Genomic DNA, 14,508 nt, shown 5'->3' with positions numbered 1-14,508 from the left:
GATGATGTTGGATGACAGTGGGTGGGTTAGGAAACCTGATTGGACAGGATGATGTTGGATGACAATGGGTGGGTTAGGAAACCTGATAGGACAGGATGATGTTGGATGACAGTGGGTGGGTTAGGAAACCTGATTGGACAGGATGATGTTGGATGACAGTGGGTGGGTTAGGAAACCTGATTGGACAGGATGATGTTGGATGACAGTGGGTGGGTTAGGAAACCTGATTGGACAGGATGATGTTGGATGACAGTGGGTGGGTTAGGAAACCTGATTGGACAGGATGATGTTGGATGACAGTGGGTGGGTTAGGAAACCTGATTGGACAGGATGATGTTGGATGACAGTGGGTGGGTTAGGAAACCTGATAGGACAGGATGATGTTGGATGACAGTGGGTGGGTTAGGAAACCTGATTGGACAGGATGATGTTGGATGACAGTGGGTGGGTTAGGAAACCTGATTGGACAGGATGATGTTGGATGACAGTGGGTGGGTTAGGAAACCTGATTGGACAGGATGATGTTGGATGACAGTGGGTGGGTTAGGAAACCTGATAGGACAGGATGATGTTGGATGACAGTGGGTGGGTTAGGAAACCTGATTGGACAGGATGATGTTGGATGACAGTGGGTGGGTTAGGAAACCTTATTGGACAGGATGATGTTGGATGACAGTGGGTGGGTTAGGAAACCTGATTGGACAGGATGATGTTGGATGACAGTGGGTGGGTTAGGAAACCTGATTGGACAGGATGATGTTGGATGACAATGGGTGGGTTAGGAAACCTGATTGGACAGGATGATGTTGGATGACAGTGGGTGGGTTAGGAAACCTTATTGGACAGGATGATGTTGGATGACAGTGGGTGGGTTAGGAAACCTGATTGGACAGGATGATGTTGGATGACAGTGGGTGAGTTAGGAAACCTGATTGGACAGGATGATGTTGGATGACAGTGGGTGGGTTGGGAAACCTGATTGGACAGGATGATGTTGGATGACAATGGGTGGGTTAGGAAACCTGATTGGACAGGATGATGTTGGATGACAGTGGGTGGGTTAGGAAACCTGATTGGACAGGATGATGTTGGATGACAGTGGGTGGGTTAGGAAACCTTATTGGACAGGATGATGTTGGATGACAGTGGGTGGGTTAGGAAACCTGATTGGACAGGATGATGTTGGATGACAGTGGGTGGGTTGGGAAACCTGATTGGACAGGATGATGTTGGATGACAGTGGGTGGGTTAGGAAACCTGATTGGACAGGATGATGTTGGATGACAGTGGGTGGGTTAGGAAACCTGATTGGACAGGATGATGTTGGATGACAGTGGGTGGGTTAGGAAACCTTATTGGACAGGATGATGTTGGATGACAGTGGGTGGGTTAGGAAACCTGATTGGACAGGATGATGTTGGATGACAGTGGGTGGGTTGGGAAACCTGATTGGACAGGATGATGTTGGATGACAGTGGGTGGGTTAGGAAACCTGATTGGACAGGATGATGTTGGATGACAGTGGGTGGGTTAGGAAACCTGATTGGACAGGATGATGTTGGATGACAGTGGGTGGGTTAGGAAACCTGATTGGACAGGATGATGTTGGATGACAGTGGGTGGGTTGGGAAACCTGATTGGACAGGATGATGTTGGATGACAGTGGGTGGGTTAGGAAACCTGATTGGACAGGATGATGTTGGATGACAGTGGGTGGGTTAGGAAACCTGATTGGACAGGATGATGTTGGATGACAGTGGGTGGGTTAGGAAACCTGATTGGACAGGATGATGTTGGATGACAGTGGGTGGGTTAGGTAACCTGATAGGACAGGATGATGTTGGATGACAGTGGGTGAGTTAGGAAACCTGATTGGACAGGATGATGTTGGATGACAGTGGGTGGGTTAGGAAACCTTATTGGACAGGATGATGTTGGATGACAGTGGGTGGGTTAGGAAACCTGATTGGACAGGATGATGTTGGATGACAGTGGGTGGGTTGGGAAACCTGATTGGACAGGATGATGTTGGATGACAGTGGGTGGGTTAGGAAACCTGATTGGACAGGATGATGTTGGATGACAGTGGGTGGGTTAGGAAACCTGATTGGACAGGATGATGTTGGATGACAGTGGGTGGGTTAGGAAACCTGATTGGACAGGATGATGTTGGATGACAGTGGGTGGGTTGGGAAACCTGATTGGACAGGATGATGTTGGATGACAGTGGGTGGGTTAGGAAACCTGATTGGACAGGATGATGTTGGATGACAGTGGGTGGGTTAGGAAACCTGATTGGACAGGATGATGTTGGATGACAGTGGGTGGGTTAGGAAACCTGATTGGACAGGATGATGTTGGATGACAGTGGGTGGGTTAGGTAACCTGATAGGACAGGATGATGTTGGATGACAGTGGGTGAGTTAGGAAACCTGATTGGACAGGATGATGTTGGATGACAGTGGGTGGGTTAGGAAACCTGATTGGACAGGATGATGTTGGATGACAGTGGGTGGGTTAGGAAACCTGATTGGACAGGATGATGTTGGATGACAGTGGGTGGGTTAGGAAACCTGATTGGACAGGATGATGTTGGATGACAGTGGGTGGGTTAGGAAACCTGATTGGACAGGATGATGTTGGATGACAGTGGGTGGGTTAGGAAACCTGATTGGACAGGATGATGTTGGATGACAGTGGGTGGGTTAGGAAACCTGATTGGACAGGATGATGTTGGATGACAGTGGGTGGGTTAGGAAACCTGATTGGACAGGATGATGTTGGATGACAGTGGGTGGGTTAGGAAACCTGATTGGACAGGATGATGTTGGATGACAGTGGGTGGGTTAGGAAACCTGATTGGACAGGATGATGTTGGATGACAGTGGGTGGGTTAGGAAACCTGATTGGACAGGATGATGTTGGATGACAGTGGGTGGGTTAGGAAACCTGATTGGACAGGATGATGTTGGATGACAGTGGGTGGGTTAGGAAACCTGATTGGACAGGATGATGTTGGATGACAGTGGGTGGGTTAGGAAACCTGATTGGACAGGATGATGTTGGATGACAGTGGGTGGGTTAGGAAACCTGATAGGACAGGATGATGTTGGATGACAGTGGGTGGGTTAGGAAACCTGATTGGACAGGATGATGTTGGATGACAGTGGGTGGGTTAGGAAACCTGATTGGACAGGATGATGTTGGATGACAGTGGGTGGGTTAGGAAACCTGATTGGACAGGATGATGTTGGATGACAGTGGGTGGGTTAGGAAACCTGATTGGACAGGATGATGTTGGATGACAGTGGGTGGGTTAGGAAACCTGATTGGACAGGATGATGTTGGATGACAGTGGGTGGGTTAGGAAACCTGATAGGACAGGATGATGTTGGATGACAGTGGGTGGGTTAGGAAACCTGATTGGACAGGATGATGTTGGATGACAGTGGGTGGGTTAGGAAACCTGATTGGACAGGATGATGTTGGATGACAGTGGGTGGGTTAGGAAACCTGATTGGACAGGATGATGTTGGATGACAGTGGGTGGGTTAGGAAACCTGATTGGACAGGATGATGTTGGATGACAGTGGGTGGGTTAGGAAACCTGATTGGACAGGATGATGTTGGATGACAGTGGGCGGGTTAGGAAACCTGATTGGACAGGATGATGTTGGATGACAGTGGATGGGTTAGGAAACCTGATTGGACAGGATGATGTTGGATGACAGTGGGTGGGTTAGGAAACCTGATTGGACAGGATGATGTTGGATGACAGTGGGTGGGTTAGGAAACCTTATTGGACAGGATGATGTTGGATGACAGTGGGTGGGTTAGGAAACCTGATTGGACAGGATGATGTTGGATGACAGTGGGCGGGTTATGAAACCTGATTGGACAGGATGATGTTGGATGACAGTGGGTGGGTTAGGAAACCTGATAGGACAGGATGATGTTGGATGACAGTGGGTGGGTTAGGAAACCTGATTGGACAGGATGATGTTGGATGACAGTGGGTGGGTTAGGAAACCTGATTGGACAGGATGATGTTGGATGACAGTGGATGAGTTAGGAAACCTCTGAATAAACAGAATCCTTCATGTCCTAGTGTATAAAAACCTTCAGAAGATACTCCACTTCAACAGAGAGTATTCAGCAATCAGCGCAAGAACAGAGATATTTTACTGATCCACCAAACCTGGGTTCAAATACTATTTGAAATATTTTAATGACTTTGAGCGTTTGCTCTAGTCTGCCTGAAGTGCTTGGGACTATTCTAATAATCCATTAAACCAAGCAAGATCAATCAAGCACAGATTAAGTATGATCAATCAAGCACAGATTAAGTATGATCAATCAAGCACAGATTAAGTATGATCAATCAAGCACAGATGAACTATTTGAAATGATTTCATATAGTATTTGAACCCACGTCTGTTAGCTACTTTAAACTCGTCTACACAATGTCACTATTATGTGTAAAAACCACCATTCTACTCACTGCTGTGATGAAGGTGCTGCCCTGGGCTTGGAGGACCTGGTCCTTAGGGAACAGGGCTGGGGGAGGGGCCATCTGAGGGTGGGAGGAGCCGGGAGGCGTGGACGAACACAGGAAGGAGGAAGTGGAGTTGCTGGGTAAGGCGTCGATGATGATGTTGGGGCGGCCGTGGCCTGGGATGGGGAGGGAGAGGCTGCTCAGCCCCATCACACTGTCACTGGAGGTACACTGGGACGATGTCTCCCCAGAGCTCTCTGTGACTGTTGGACAACACACAGAAGATACAATAGTAATTTAGTTTAGGGAGACTTTCAGGGAGACTTTCAGGGAGACTTTCAGGGAGACTTTCAGGGGGACTTTCAGGGAGACTTTCAGGGAGACTTTCAGGGAGACTTTCAGGGAGACTTTCAGGGGGACTTTCAGGGAGACTTTCAGGGGGACTTTCAGGGAGACTTTCAGGGGGACAGAGAGGAACAGGACCACAGTTTCAAAGAGGAATTAGACATCCTTAGTAATGTGATAGGGACAGTAAGACACTTTAAGACGAGGACATGGGATGCATACCAGATGGCTCCCTATTCCCTATATAGTGCACTACGGTTGACCAAGACGTATAGGGCTCTGGTTAAATGTAGTGCACTAAATAGAGAAGAGGGTGCCATTTGGGATTCAGACATGGATACCTGTTAGGGCCTGCCTGTCACTCACTCAGTCACTCACTCAGTCACTCACTCAGTCACTCACTCAGTCACTCACTCACTCACTCAATAACTCACAGAAGGCTGTCTGTCACTCACTCACTCACTCACTCACTCACTCACTCACCTCACTCACTCAATAACTCACAGAAGGCTGTCTGTCACTCACTCACTCACTCACTCACTCAGTCACTCACTCACTCACTCACTCACTCACTCACTCACTCACTCAATAACTCACAGAAGGCTGTCTTTCACTCACCCACTCACTCACTCACTCACTCACTTATTCACTCACCTCACTCATTCACTCACTCAATAACTCACAGAAGGCTGTCTGTCACTCACTCACTCACTCACTCAGTCACTCACTCACTCACTCACTCACTCACTCACCTCACTCACTCACTCAATAACTCACAGAAGGCTGTCTGTCACTCACTCACTCACTCACTCACTCACTCACTCACTCACAGAAGGCTGTCTGTCACTCACTCACAGAAGGCTGTCTGTCACTCACTCATAGAAGGCTGTCTGTCACTCACTCACTCACTCACTCACTCACTCACTCACTCACTCACTCACTCACAGAAGGCTGTCTGTCACTCACTCATAGAAGGCTGGCTGCCCGTGTCCTGCTCCAGCTCGTCCTCCTCAATGCAGTCATAGGGCCAGTGGCTGAAGGAGGGTACGCTGCCCAGGGGGTAGGGGTGCTGGTGGGCTTGGGGGTGCTGGTGAGCAGGCGAGGGATACAGGTGCAGGTTGAGGGAGCCCAGCAGTGAGGAAGAGGACTGGGAGGAGGAAGAGGAGGTGCTACTGTTGGAGATGGTGGAGTGAGGCCGCTTAAAGGGCGTGGAGTGGTCGAAGGAGGACACCGCGATGGACGCCCTGGTCCTGGACTCTGGAGGGAGAGAAGGAAAGATTGGGTAGAGAACATGAACATTTCACTGTACACATTTCTATCTATGGATCATGTCTCCGTGGAAGGAGGTATGAGGCTACTCCGGGACAACCACAGAATACAGGAGGTATCAGGCTACTCCGGGACAACCACAGAATACAGGAGGTATCAGGCTACTCCGGGACAACCACAGAATACAGGAGGTTTCAGGCTACTCGGGACAACCACAGAATACAGGAGGTATCAGGCTACTCCGGGACAACCATAGAACACAGTTCTGAAGAGTATACACACAACATTGTCAGTGGGGTAACGTTAGAGGAGAGGACAGTACACTAGCCAGACAGTCAGTCTAGCATGGGGTAATGCAGAGCACGTTCCTATTCTTCCTCTTGTTTGTCTTATCTGAGCTGTACATGTTACATTGTGTCTAGTGTTTGAGTTGATGCTACATTGTGTCTAGTGTTTGAGTTGATGCTACATTGTGTCTAGTGTTTGAGTTGATACTACATTGTGTATAGTGTTTGAGTTGATGCTACATTGTGTCTAGTGTTTGAGTTCATTGTTTGTTTTGTATTCTTTGTGTACAAAATCACAAAACTTCAGCTCTGACTCCCTCTGCTGCTTTAACTTCAGCTCTGACTCCCCCTGCTGCATTAACTTCAGCTCTGACTCCACCTGCTGCTTTAACTTCAGCTCTGACTCCACCTGCTGCATTAACTTCAGCTCTGACTCCACCTGCTGCTTTAACTTCAGCTCTGACTCCACCTGCTGCATTAACTTCAGCTCTGACTCCACCTGCTGCATTAACTTCAGCTCTGACTCCCTCTGCTGCATTAACTTCAGCTCTGACTCCACCTGCTGCTTTAACTTCAGCTCTGACTCCACCTGCTGCATTAACTTCAGCTCTGACTCCCCCTGCTGCATTAACTTCAGCTCTGACTCCACCTGCTGCTTTAACTTCAGCTCTGACTCCACCTGCTGCATTAACTTCAGCTCTGACTCCCTCTGCTGCTTTAACTTCAGCTCTGACTCCACCTGCTGCATTAACTTCAGCTCTGACTCCACCTGCTGCTTTAACTTCAGCTCTGACTCCACCTGCTGCATTAACTTCAGCTCTGACTCCACCTGCAGCTTTAACTTCAGCTCTGACTCCACCTGCTGCATTAACTTCAGCTCTGACTCCACCTGCTGCATTAACTTCAGCTCTGACTCCCCCTGCTGCATTAACTTCAGCTCTGACTCCACCTGCTGCATTAACTTCAGCTCTGACTCCACCTGCTGTTTTAACTTCAGCTCTGACTCCACCTGCTGCATTAACTTCAGCTCTGACTCCACCTGCTGCATTAACTTCAGCTCTGACTCCACCTGCTGCTTTAACTTCAGCTCTGACTCCCCCTGCTGCATTAACTTCAGCACTGACTCCACCTGCTGCATTAACTTCAGCTCTGACTCCACCTGCTGCTTTAACTTCAGCTCTGACTCCCCCTGCTGCATTAACTTCAGCTCTGACTCCATCTGCTGCATTAACTTCAGCTCTGACTCCACCTGCTGTTTTAACTTCAGCTCTGACTCCACCTGCTGCTTTAACTTCAGCTCTGACTCCACCTGCAGCATTAACTTCAGCTCTGACTCCACCTGCTGCATTAACTTCAGCTCTGACTCCACCTGCTGCATTAACTTCAGCTCTGACTCCACCTGCTGCTTTAACTTCAGCTCTGACTCCACCTGCTGCATTAACTTCAGTTCTGACTCCCTCTGCTGCATTAACTTCAGCTCTGACTCCACCTGCAGCATTAACTTCAGCTCTGACTCCCCCTGCTGCATTAACTTCAGCTCTGACTCCACCTGCTGCATTAACTTCAGCTCTGACTCCCCCTGCTGCATTAACTTCAGCTCTGACTCCACCTGCTGTTTTAACTTCAGCTCTGACTCCACCTGCTGCATTAACTTCAGCTCTGACTCCACCTGCTGCATTAACTTCAGCTCTGACTCCCCCTGCTGCATTAACTTCAGCTCTGACTCCACCTGCAGCTTTAACTTCAGCTCTGACTCCACCTGCTGCATTAACTTCAGCTCTGACTCCACCTGCTGCATTAACTTCAGCTCTGACTCCCCCTGCTGCATTAACTTCAGCTCTGACTCCACCTGCTGCATTAACTTCAGCTCTGACTCCCCCTGCTGCATTAACTTCAGCTCTGACTCCACCTGCAGCTTTAACTTCAGCTCTGACTCCACCTGCTGCATTAACTTCAGCTCTGACTCCACCTGCTGCATTAACTTCAACTCTGACTCCACCTGCTGCTTTAACTTCAGCTCTGACTCCACCTGCTGCATTAACTTCAGTTCTGACTCCCTCTGCTGCATTAACTTCAGCTCTGACTCCACCTGCAGCATTAACTTCAGCTCTGACTCCCCCTGCTGCATTAACTTCAGCTCTGACTCCACCTGCTGCATTAACTTCAGCTCTGACTCCCCCTGCTGCATTAACTTCAGCTCTGACTCCACCTGCTGTTTTAACTTCAGCTCTGACTCCACCTGCTGCATTAACTTCAGCTCTGACTCCACCTGCTGCATTAACTTCAGCTCTGACTCCCCCTGCTGCATTAACTTCAGCTCTGACTCCACCTGCAGCTTTAACTTCAGCTCTGACTCCCTCTGCTGCATTAACTTCAGCTCTGACTCCCCTGCTGCTTTAACTTCAGCTCTGACTCCACCTGCTGCATTAACTTCAGCTCTGACTCCCCTGCTGCATTAACTTCAGCTCTGACTCCCCCTGCTGCATTAACTTCAGCTCTGACTCCCCTGCTGCTTTAACTTCAGCTCTGACTCCACCTGCTGCATTAACTTCAGCTCTGACTCCCCTGCTGCATTAACTTCAGCTCTGACTCCACCTGCTGCATTAACTTCAGCTCTGACTCCCCTGCTGCATTAACTTCAGCTCTGACTCCCTCTGCTGCATTAACTTCAGCTCTGACTCCCCTGCTGCATTAACTTCAGCTCTGACTCCCTCTGCTGCATTAACTTCAGCTCTGACTCCCCCTGCTGCTTTAACTTCAGCTCTGACTCCAGCTCTGACTCCATCTGCTGCTTTAACTTCAACATCCTTTGATATCTGCCATGCAACAAATCACCTGCGACAGACACAAGTCCAGACAACCTCATTCCTCCTAACAGGACACTGTGTCAGTACACAACAGCTGTCTGGTGGAGTAGGAGTGTAGATGTAGACTCTGAGAGGATATTTCAGCTGGAACAGAACATCTCAAGGGTTTAAAGGGAGAACAGGGGAGATGTGCTCTGAGATGTTGGGATGTTGTGTTTTGATTCAGTCAACTTGACAACGCACCCCTATCCTGGCAGAGAGAGCATTTACAAATCAGCCTTTCTCATCAGCAGCTGCATTGGCAGACATGTTGTTGAAAGTCACATTCAGCAAACAGAGAGAAACAAAGAAAGAGAGAGAGAGAGTGAGAGGGAGTGATAGAGAGAGATTTATTTTGTGGATTTTGTATGCTAACCTCACAAAAATAATTTCCAGGCAAATTAGGTTATCATAACATATCGTAGCGACAGCTCACCTGACCCCTTCATGATGTAATCAATGGCTCGGTCACTAATGGCAGCATCACTAGGCTTGATGTCCATGAAAGGCTTGCTGCCAATCCCCATGGAAACCATCTCTTTCAAGCGCACCTCTGTAGTCAAGAGAATAAACACGTTATGACCCTCAATCAGACACACAATGAGAGGTTCCATTTGATGTACCTGAGGTTGACTTGAACTAGAACCAGACATGCCACCTCTTAATGAATGGTCCAGAAGGTTATCAACACAGACCTCAGGTCAGACAAGAGACATGTCACCTCATAATGAATGGTACAGAATGTTATCAACACAGGCCTCAGGCCAGACAAGAGACATGTCACCTCATAATGAATGGTACAGAAGGTTATCAACACAGGCCTCAGGTCAGACAAGAGACATGCCACCTCTTAATGAATGGTACAGAATGTTATCAACACAGGCCTCAGGCCAGACAAGAGACATGTCACCTCATAATGAATGGTACAGAAGGTTATCAACACAGGCCTCAGGTCAGACAAGAGACATGCCACCTCTTAATGAATGGTACAGAATGTTATCAACACAGGCCTCAGGTCAGACAAGAGACATGTCACCTCATAATGAATGGTCCAGAAGGTTATCAACACAGGCCTCAGGTCAGACAAGAGACATGTCACCTCTTAATGAATGGTACAGAAGGTTATCAACACAGGCCTCAGGTCAGCAAGAGACATGTCACCTCATAATGAATGGTCCAGAAGGTTATCAACACAGGCCTCAGGTCAGACAAGAGACATGTCACCTCATAATGAATGGTACAGAATGTTATCAACACAGGCCTCAGGTCAGACAAGAGACATGTCACCTCATAATGAATGGTCCAGAAGGTTATCAACACAGGCCTCAGGTCAGACAAGAGACATGTCACCTCATAATGAATGGTACAGAATGTTATCAACACAGGCCTCAGGTCAGACAAGAGACATGTCACTTCATAATGAATGGTCCAGAAGGTTATCAACACAGGCCTCAGGTCAGACAAGAGACATGTCACCTCTTAATGAATGGTACAGAAGGTTATCAACACAGGCCTCAGGTCAGACAAGAGACATGTCACCTCATAATGAATGGTACAGAAGGTTATCAACACAGGCCTCAGGTCAGACAAGAGACATGTCACCTCATAATGAATGGTCCAGAAGGTTATCAACACAGGCCTCAGGTCAGACAAGAGACATGTCACCTCATAATGAATGGTACAGAATGTTATCAACACAGGCCTCAGGTCAGACAAGAGACATGTCACCTCATAATGAATGGTACAGAAGGTTATCAACACAGGCCTCAGGTCAGACAAGAGACATGTCACCTCATAATGAATGGTACAGAAGGTTATCAACACAGGCCTCAGGTCAGACAAGAGACATGTCACCTCATAATGAATGGTCCAGAAGGTTATCAACACAGGCCTCAGGTCAGACAAGAGACATGTCACCTCTTAATGAATGGTACAGAAGGTTATCAACACAGGCCTCAGGTCAGACAAGAGATGCCACCTCTTAATGAATGGTACAGAAGGTTATCAACACAGGCCTCAGGTCAGACAAGAGATAGAGAGGAATCACTTGTTCCATAACACAACAACAGAGATGATGAGCTCATGTCCAGATAGGACCCACGACTCCCACTCTGTGGCCGTGGTTCCTCACCCCTGTTTCGTAGCGCCTGCCTCCAGAGGATCTTTCCGATGATGGCTGTCCACACGGCCTTGACCTCTCCAGAGCCGGCCTGCAGGATGAACGTGTCCTGGGACTTCCTCCTCCGGAACCAGATCTCGAAACGCAGCCCGCTGTCGCCCACGCTCTCTGTCATTCCTATCTCTGCCGTCTGAATGAGTAGCCAGAAACAGTCACCTTTACATGAAAACACTGACTGTGGTGGTTTTGAGATTTCACATGGTGGCACAGCAAACTGAACATAGTGGTGTAGCGCCTCCATTGTGGAGAACCCTGCTAACTGTGGTTCCACACCTCACAATAAACCATACAAACATCACTGCCTTAACACAACAACATAGCATAATGTTAGCCAACTGGCTGAAATGATTTAAGGTAGAACGTCATATTACTTCATAGTTCATAACTTCATAGTACATATTAAAACCCTCTGTGTGTGTTGTCGTTGTCACCTTGTAGGACTGCTTGTAGATGTACAGGTCGTACCCTCCCTCAATCTTTTTGCTTTTGCTGAAGAGGATGAGGTCCTCGAACAGGAAGACGTGACGGAGGTACTTCCTGCGGCCACACCACACGATGAACTCATCCTGACACCTCAGCTGACCCTGTTCCTTCAGGTTCACCTACAGCAGCAGAGACCAGAGGAGACCTTTCACATGACTTACTCTGATATTTTCTTCCAAACTATTTCCTCTCTCTCTCTCGATTCAATTTAAGGGCTTTATTGGCATGGGGAACATATGTTTACATGGCCAATTCTCTGTCTCTCTCTCTCTCTCTCTTTCTCTCTCTGTCTGTCTCATATGCATACATTTTTCATATGGGTGGTCCCAGTGGGAATTGAATGCCGGTGCCACGCTCTACTGCTCTACAGCTCTACTGCTCTACAGCTCTACTGCTCTACTGCTCTACAGCTCTACTGCTCTACTGCTCTACTGCTCTACTACTCTACTGATCTACTACTCTACAGCTCTACTGCTCTACTGCTCTACAGCTCTACTGCTCTACTACTCTACTAATCTACTGATCTACTGCTCTACAGCTCTACAGCTCTACTGATCTACTGCTCTACTACTCTACTAATCTACTGATCTACTGCTCTACAGCTCTACAGCTCTACTGATCTACTGCTCTACAGCTCTACTGATCTACTGCTCTACAGCTCTACAGCTCTACTGCTCTACAGCTCTACTGATCTACTGCTCTACAGCTCTACTGCTCTACAGCTCTACTGCTCTACAGCTCTACTGATCTACAGCTCTACTGATCTACAGCTCTACTGCTCTACAGCTCTACTGCTCTACTGATCTACTGATCTACTGCTCTACTGCTCTACTGCTCTACTGCTCTACTGATCTACTGCTCTACTGATCTACTGCTCTACTGCTCTACTGCTCTACTGCTCTACTGCTCTACTGCTCTACTGCTCTACTACTCTACTGATCTACTGCTCTACTGCTCTACTGATCTACTGCTCTACTGATCTACTGATCTACTGCTCTACTGATCTACTGCTCTACTGCTCTACTGCTCTACTACTCTACTAATCTACTGATCTACTGCTCTACAGCTCTACAGCTCTACTGATCTACTGCTCTACAGCTCTACTGATCTACTGCTCTACAGCTCTACAGCTCTACTGCTCTACAGCTCTACTGATCTACTGCTCTACAGCTCTACTGCTCTACAGCTCTACTGCTCTACTGCTCTACAGCTCTACTGATCTACAGCTCTACTGATCTACAGCTCTACTGCTCTACAGCTCTACTGCTCTACTGATCTACTGATCTACAGCTCTACTGCTCTACTACTCTACTGCTCTACTGCTCTACTGCTCTACTGCTCTACTACTCTACTGATCTACTGCTCTACTGCTCTACTGCTCTACTACTCTACTGATCTACTGCTCTACTGCTCTACTGCTCTACTACTCTACTGATCTACAGCTCTACTGCTCTACTACTCTACTGCTCTACTGCTCTACTGCTCTACTGCTCTACTACTCTACTGATCTACTGCTCTACTGCTCTACTGCTCTACTACTCTACTGATCTACTGCTCTACTGCTCTACTGCTCTACTGCTCTACTACTCTACTGATCTACTGCTCTACTGCTCTACTGCTCTACTGCTCTACTACTCTACTGATCTACAGCTCTACTGCTCTACTACTCTACTGCTCTACTGCTCTACTGCTCTACTGCTCTACTACTCTACTGCTCTACTGCTCTACTGCTCTACTGCTCTACTACTCTACTGATCTACTGCTCTACTGCTCTACTGCTCTACTGCTCTACTACTCTACTGATCTACTGCTCTACTACTCTACTGCTCTACTGCTCTACTGCTCTACTACTCTACTGATCTACAGCTCTACTGCTCTACTACTCTACTGCTCTACTGCTCTACTACTCTACTGCTCTACTGATCTACTGATCTACTGCTCTACTGCTCTACTGCTCTACTACTCTACTACTCTACTGATCTACTGCTCTACTGCTCTACTGATCTACTGCTCTACTGCTCTACTGATCTACTGCTCTACTGATCTACTGCTCTACTGATCTACTGCTCTACTGCTCTACTGATCTACTACTCTACTACTCTACTGATCTACTGCTCTACTGCTCTACTGATCTACTGCTCTACTGATCTACTGCTCTACTACTCTACTACTCTACTACTCTACTGCTCTACTACTCTACTGCTCTACTGCTCTACTGCTCTACTGCTCTACTACTCTACTACTCTACTACTCTACTACTCTACTGCTCTACTACTCTACTACTCTACTACTCTACTACTCTACTGCTCTACTACTCTACTGCTCTACTGCTCTACTACTCTACTACTCTACTGCTCTACTGCTCTACTGATCTACTACTCTACTGCTCTACTGCTCTACTACTCTACTACTCTACTGCTCTACTACTCTACTGCTCTACTACTCTACTGCTCTACTACTCTACTGCTCTACTGCTCTACTACTCTACTACTCTACTGCTCTACTGCTCTACTACTCTACTACTCTACTGCTCTACTGCTCTACTGATCTACTGCTCTACTACTCTACTACTCTACTACTCTACAGCTCTACTACTCTACTACT

At 47.7% G+C, this 14,508-nt stretch overlaps 1 protein-coding gene across 1 annotated transcript in view; it reads right to left on the bottom strand.

Moving 5' to 3' along the window:
* plekhg4b (pleckstrin homology domain containing, family G (with RhoGef domain) member 4B) overlaps positions 1 to 14,508 on the bottom strand; it is an 85,593-nt gene that overhangs the window by 516 nt on the left and 70,569 nt on the right. The window contains exons 19-23 of the mRNA XM_090186994.1: positions 11,853 to 12,023; positions 11,374 to 11,551; positions 9,679 to 9,795; positions 5,807 to 6,097; positions 4,502 to 4,758 (exon numbers count right to left, since the gene is read on the bottom strand). Coding sequence (XP_090043120.1) covers positions 4,502 to 4,758; positions 5,807 to 6,097; positions 9,679 to 9,795; positions 11,374 to 11,551; positions 11,853 to 12,023 — 1,014 coding nt within the window. The remainder of the gene's footprint in view (positions 1 to 4,501; positions 4,759 to 5,806; positions 6,098 to 9,678; positions 9,796 to 11,373; positions 11,552 to 11,852; positions 12,024 to 14,508) is intronic.

This window comes from Oncorhynchus mykiss, chromosome 2 (assembly GCF_057628025.1).
Source record: "Oncorhynchus mykiss isolate SJ-2025 chromosome 2, ASM5762802v1, whole genome shotgun sequence".
NCBI classification, from domain to species: domain Eukaryota; kingdom Metazoa; phylum Chordata; class Actinopteri; order Salmoniformes; family Salmonidae; genus Oncorhynchus; species Oncorhynchus mykiss.
The sequence above is the reverse complement of the archived record's forward strand: the minus strand, read 5'-3'. Positions and strand labels throughout refer to the sequence as shown.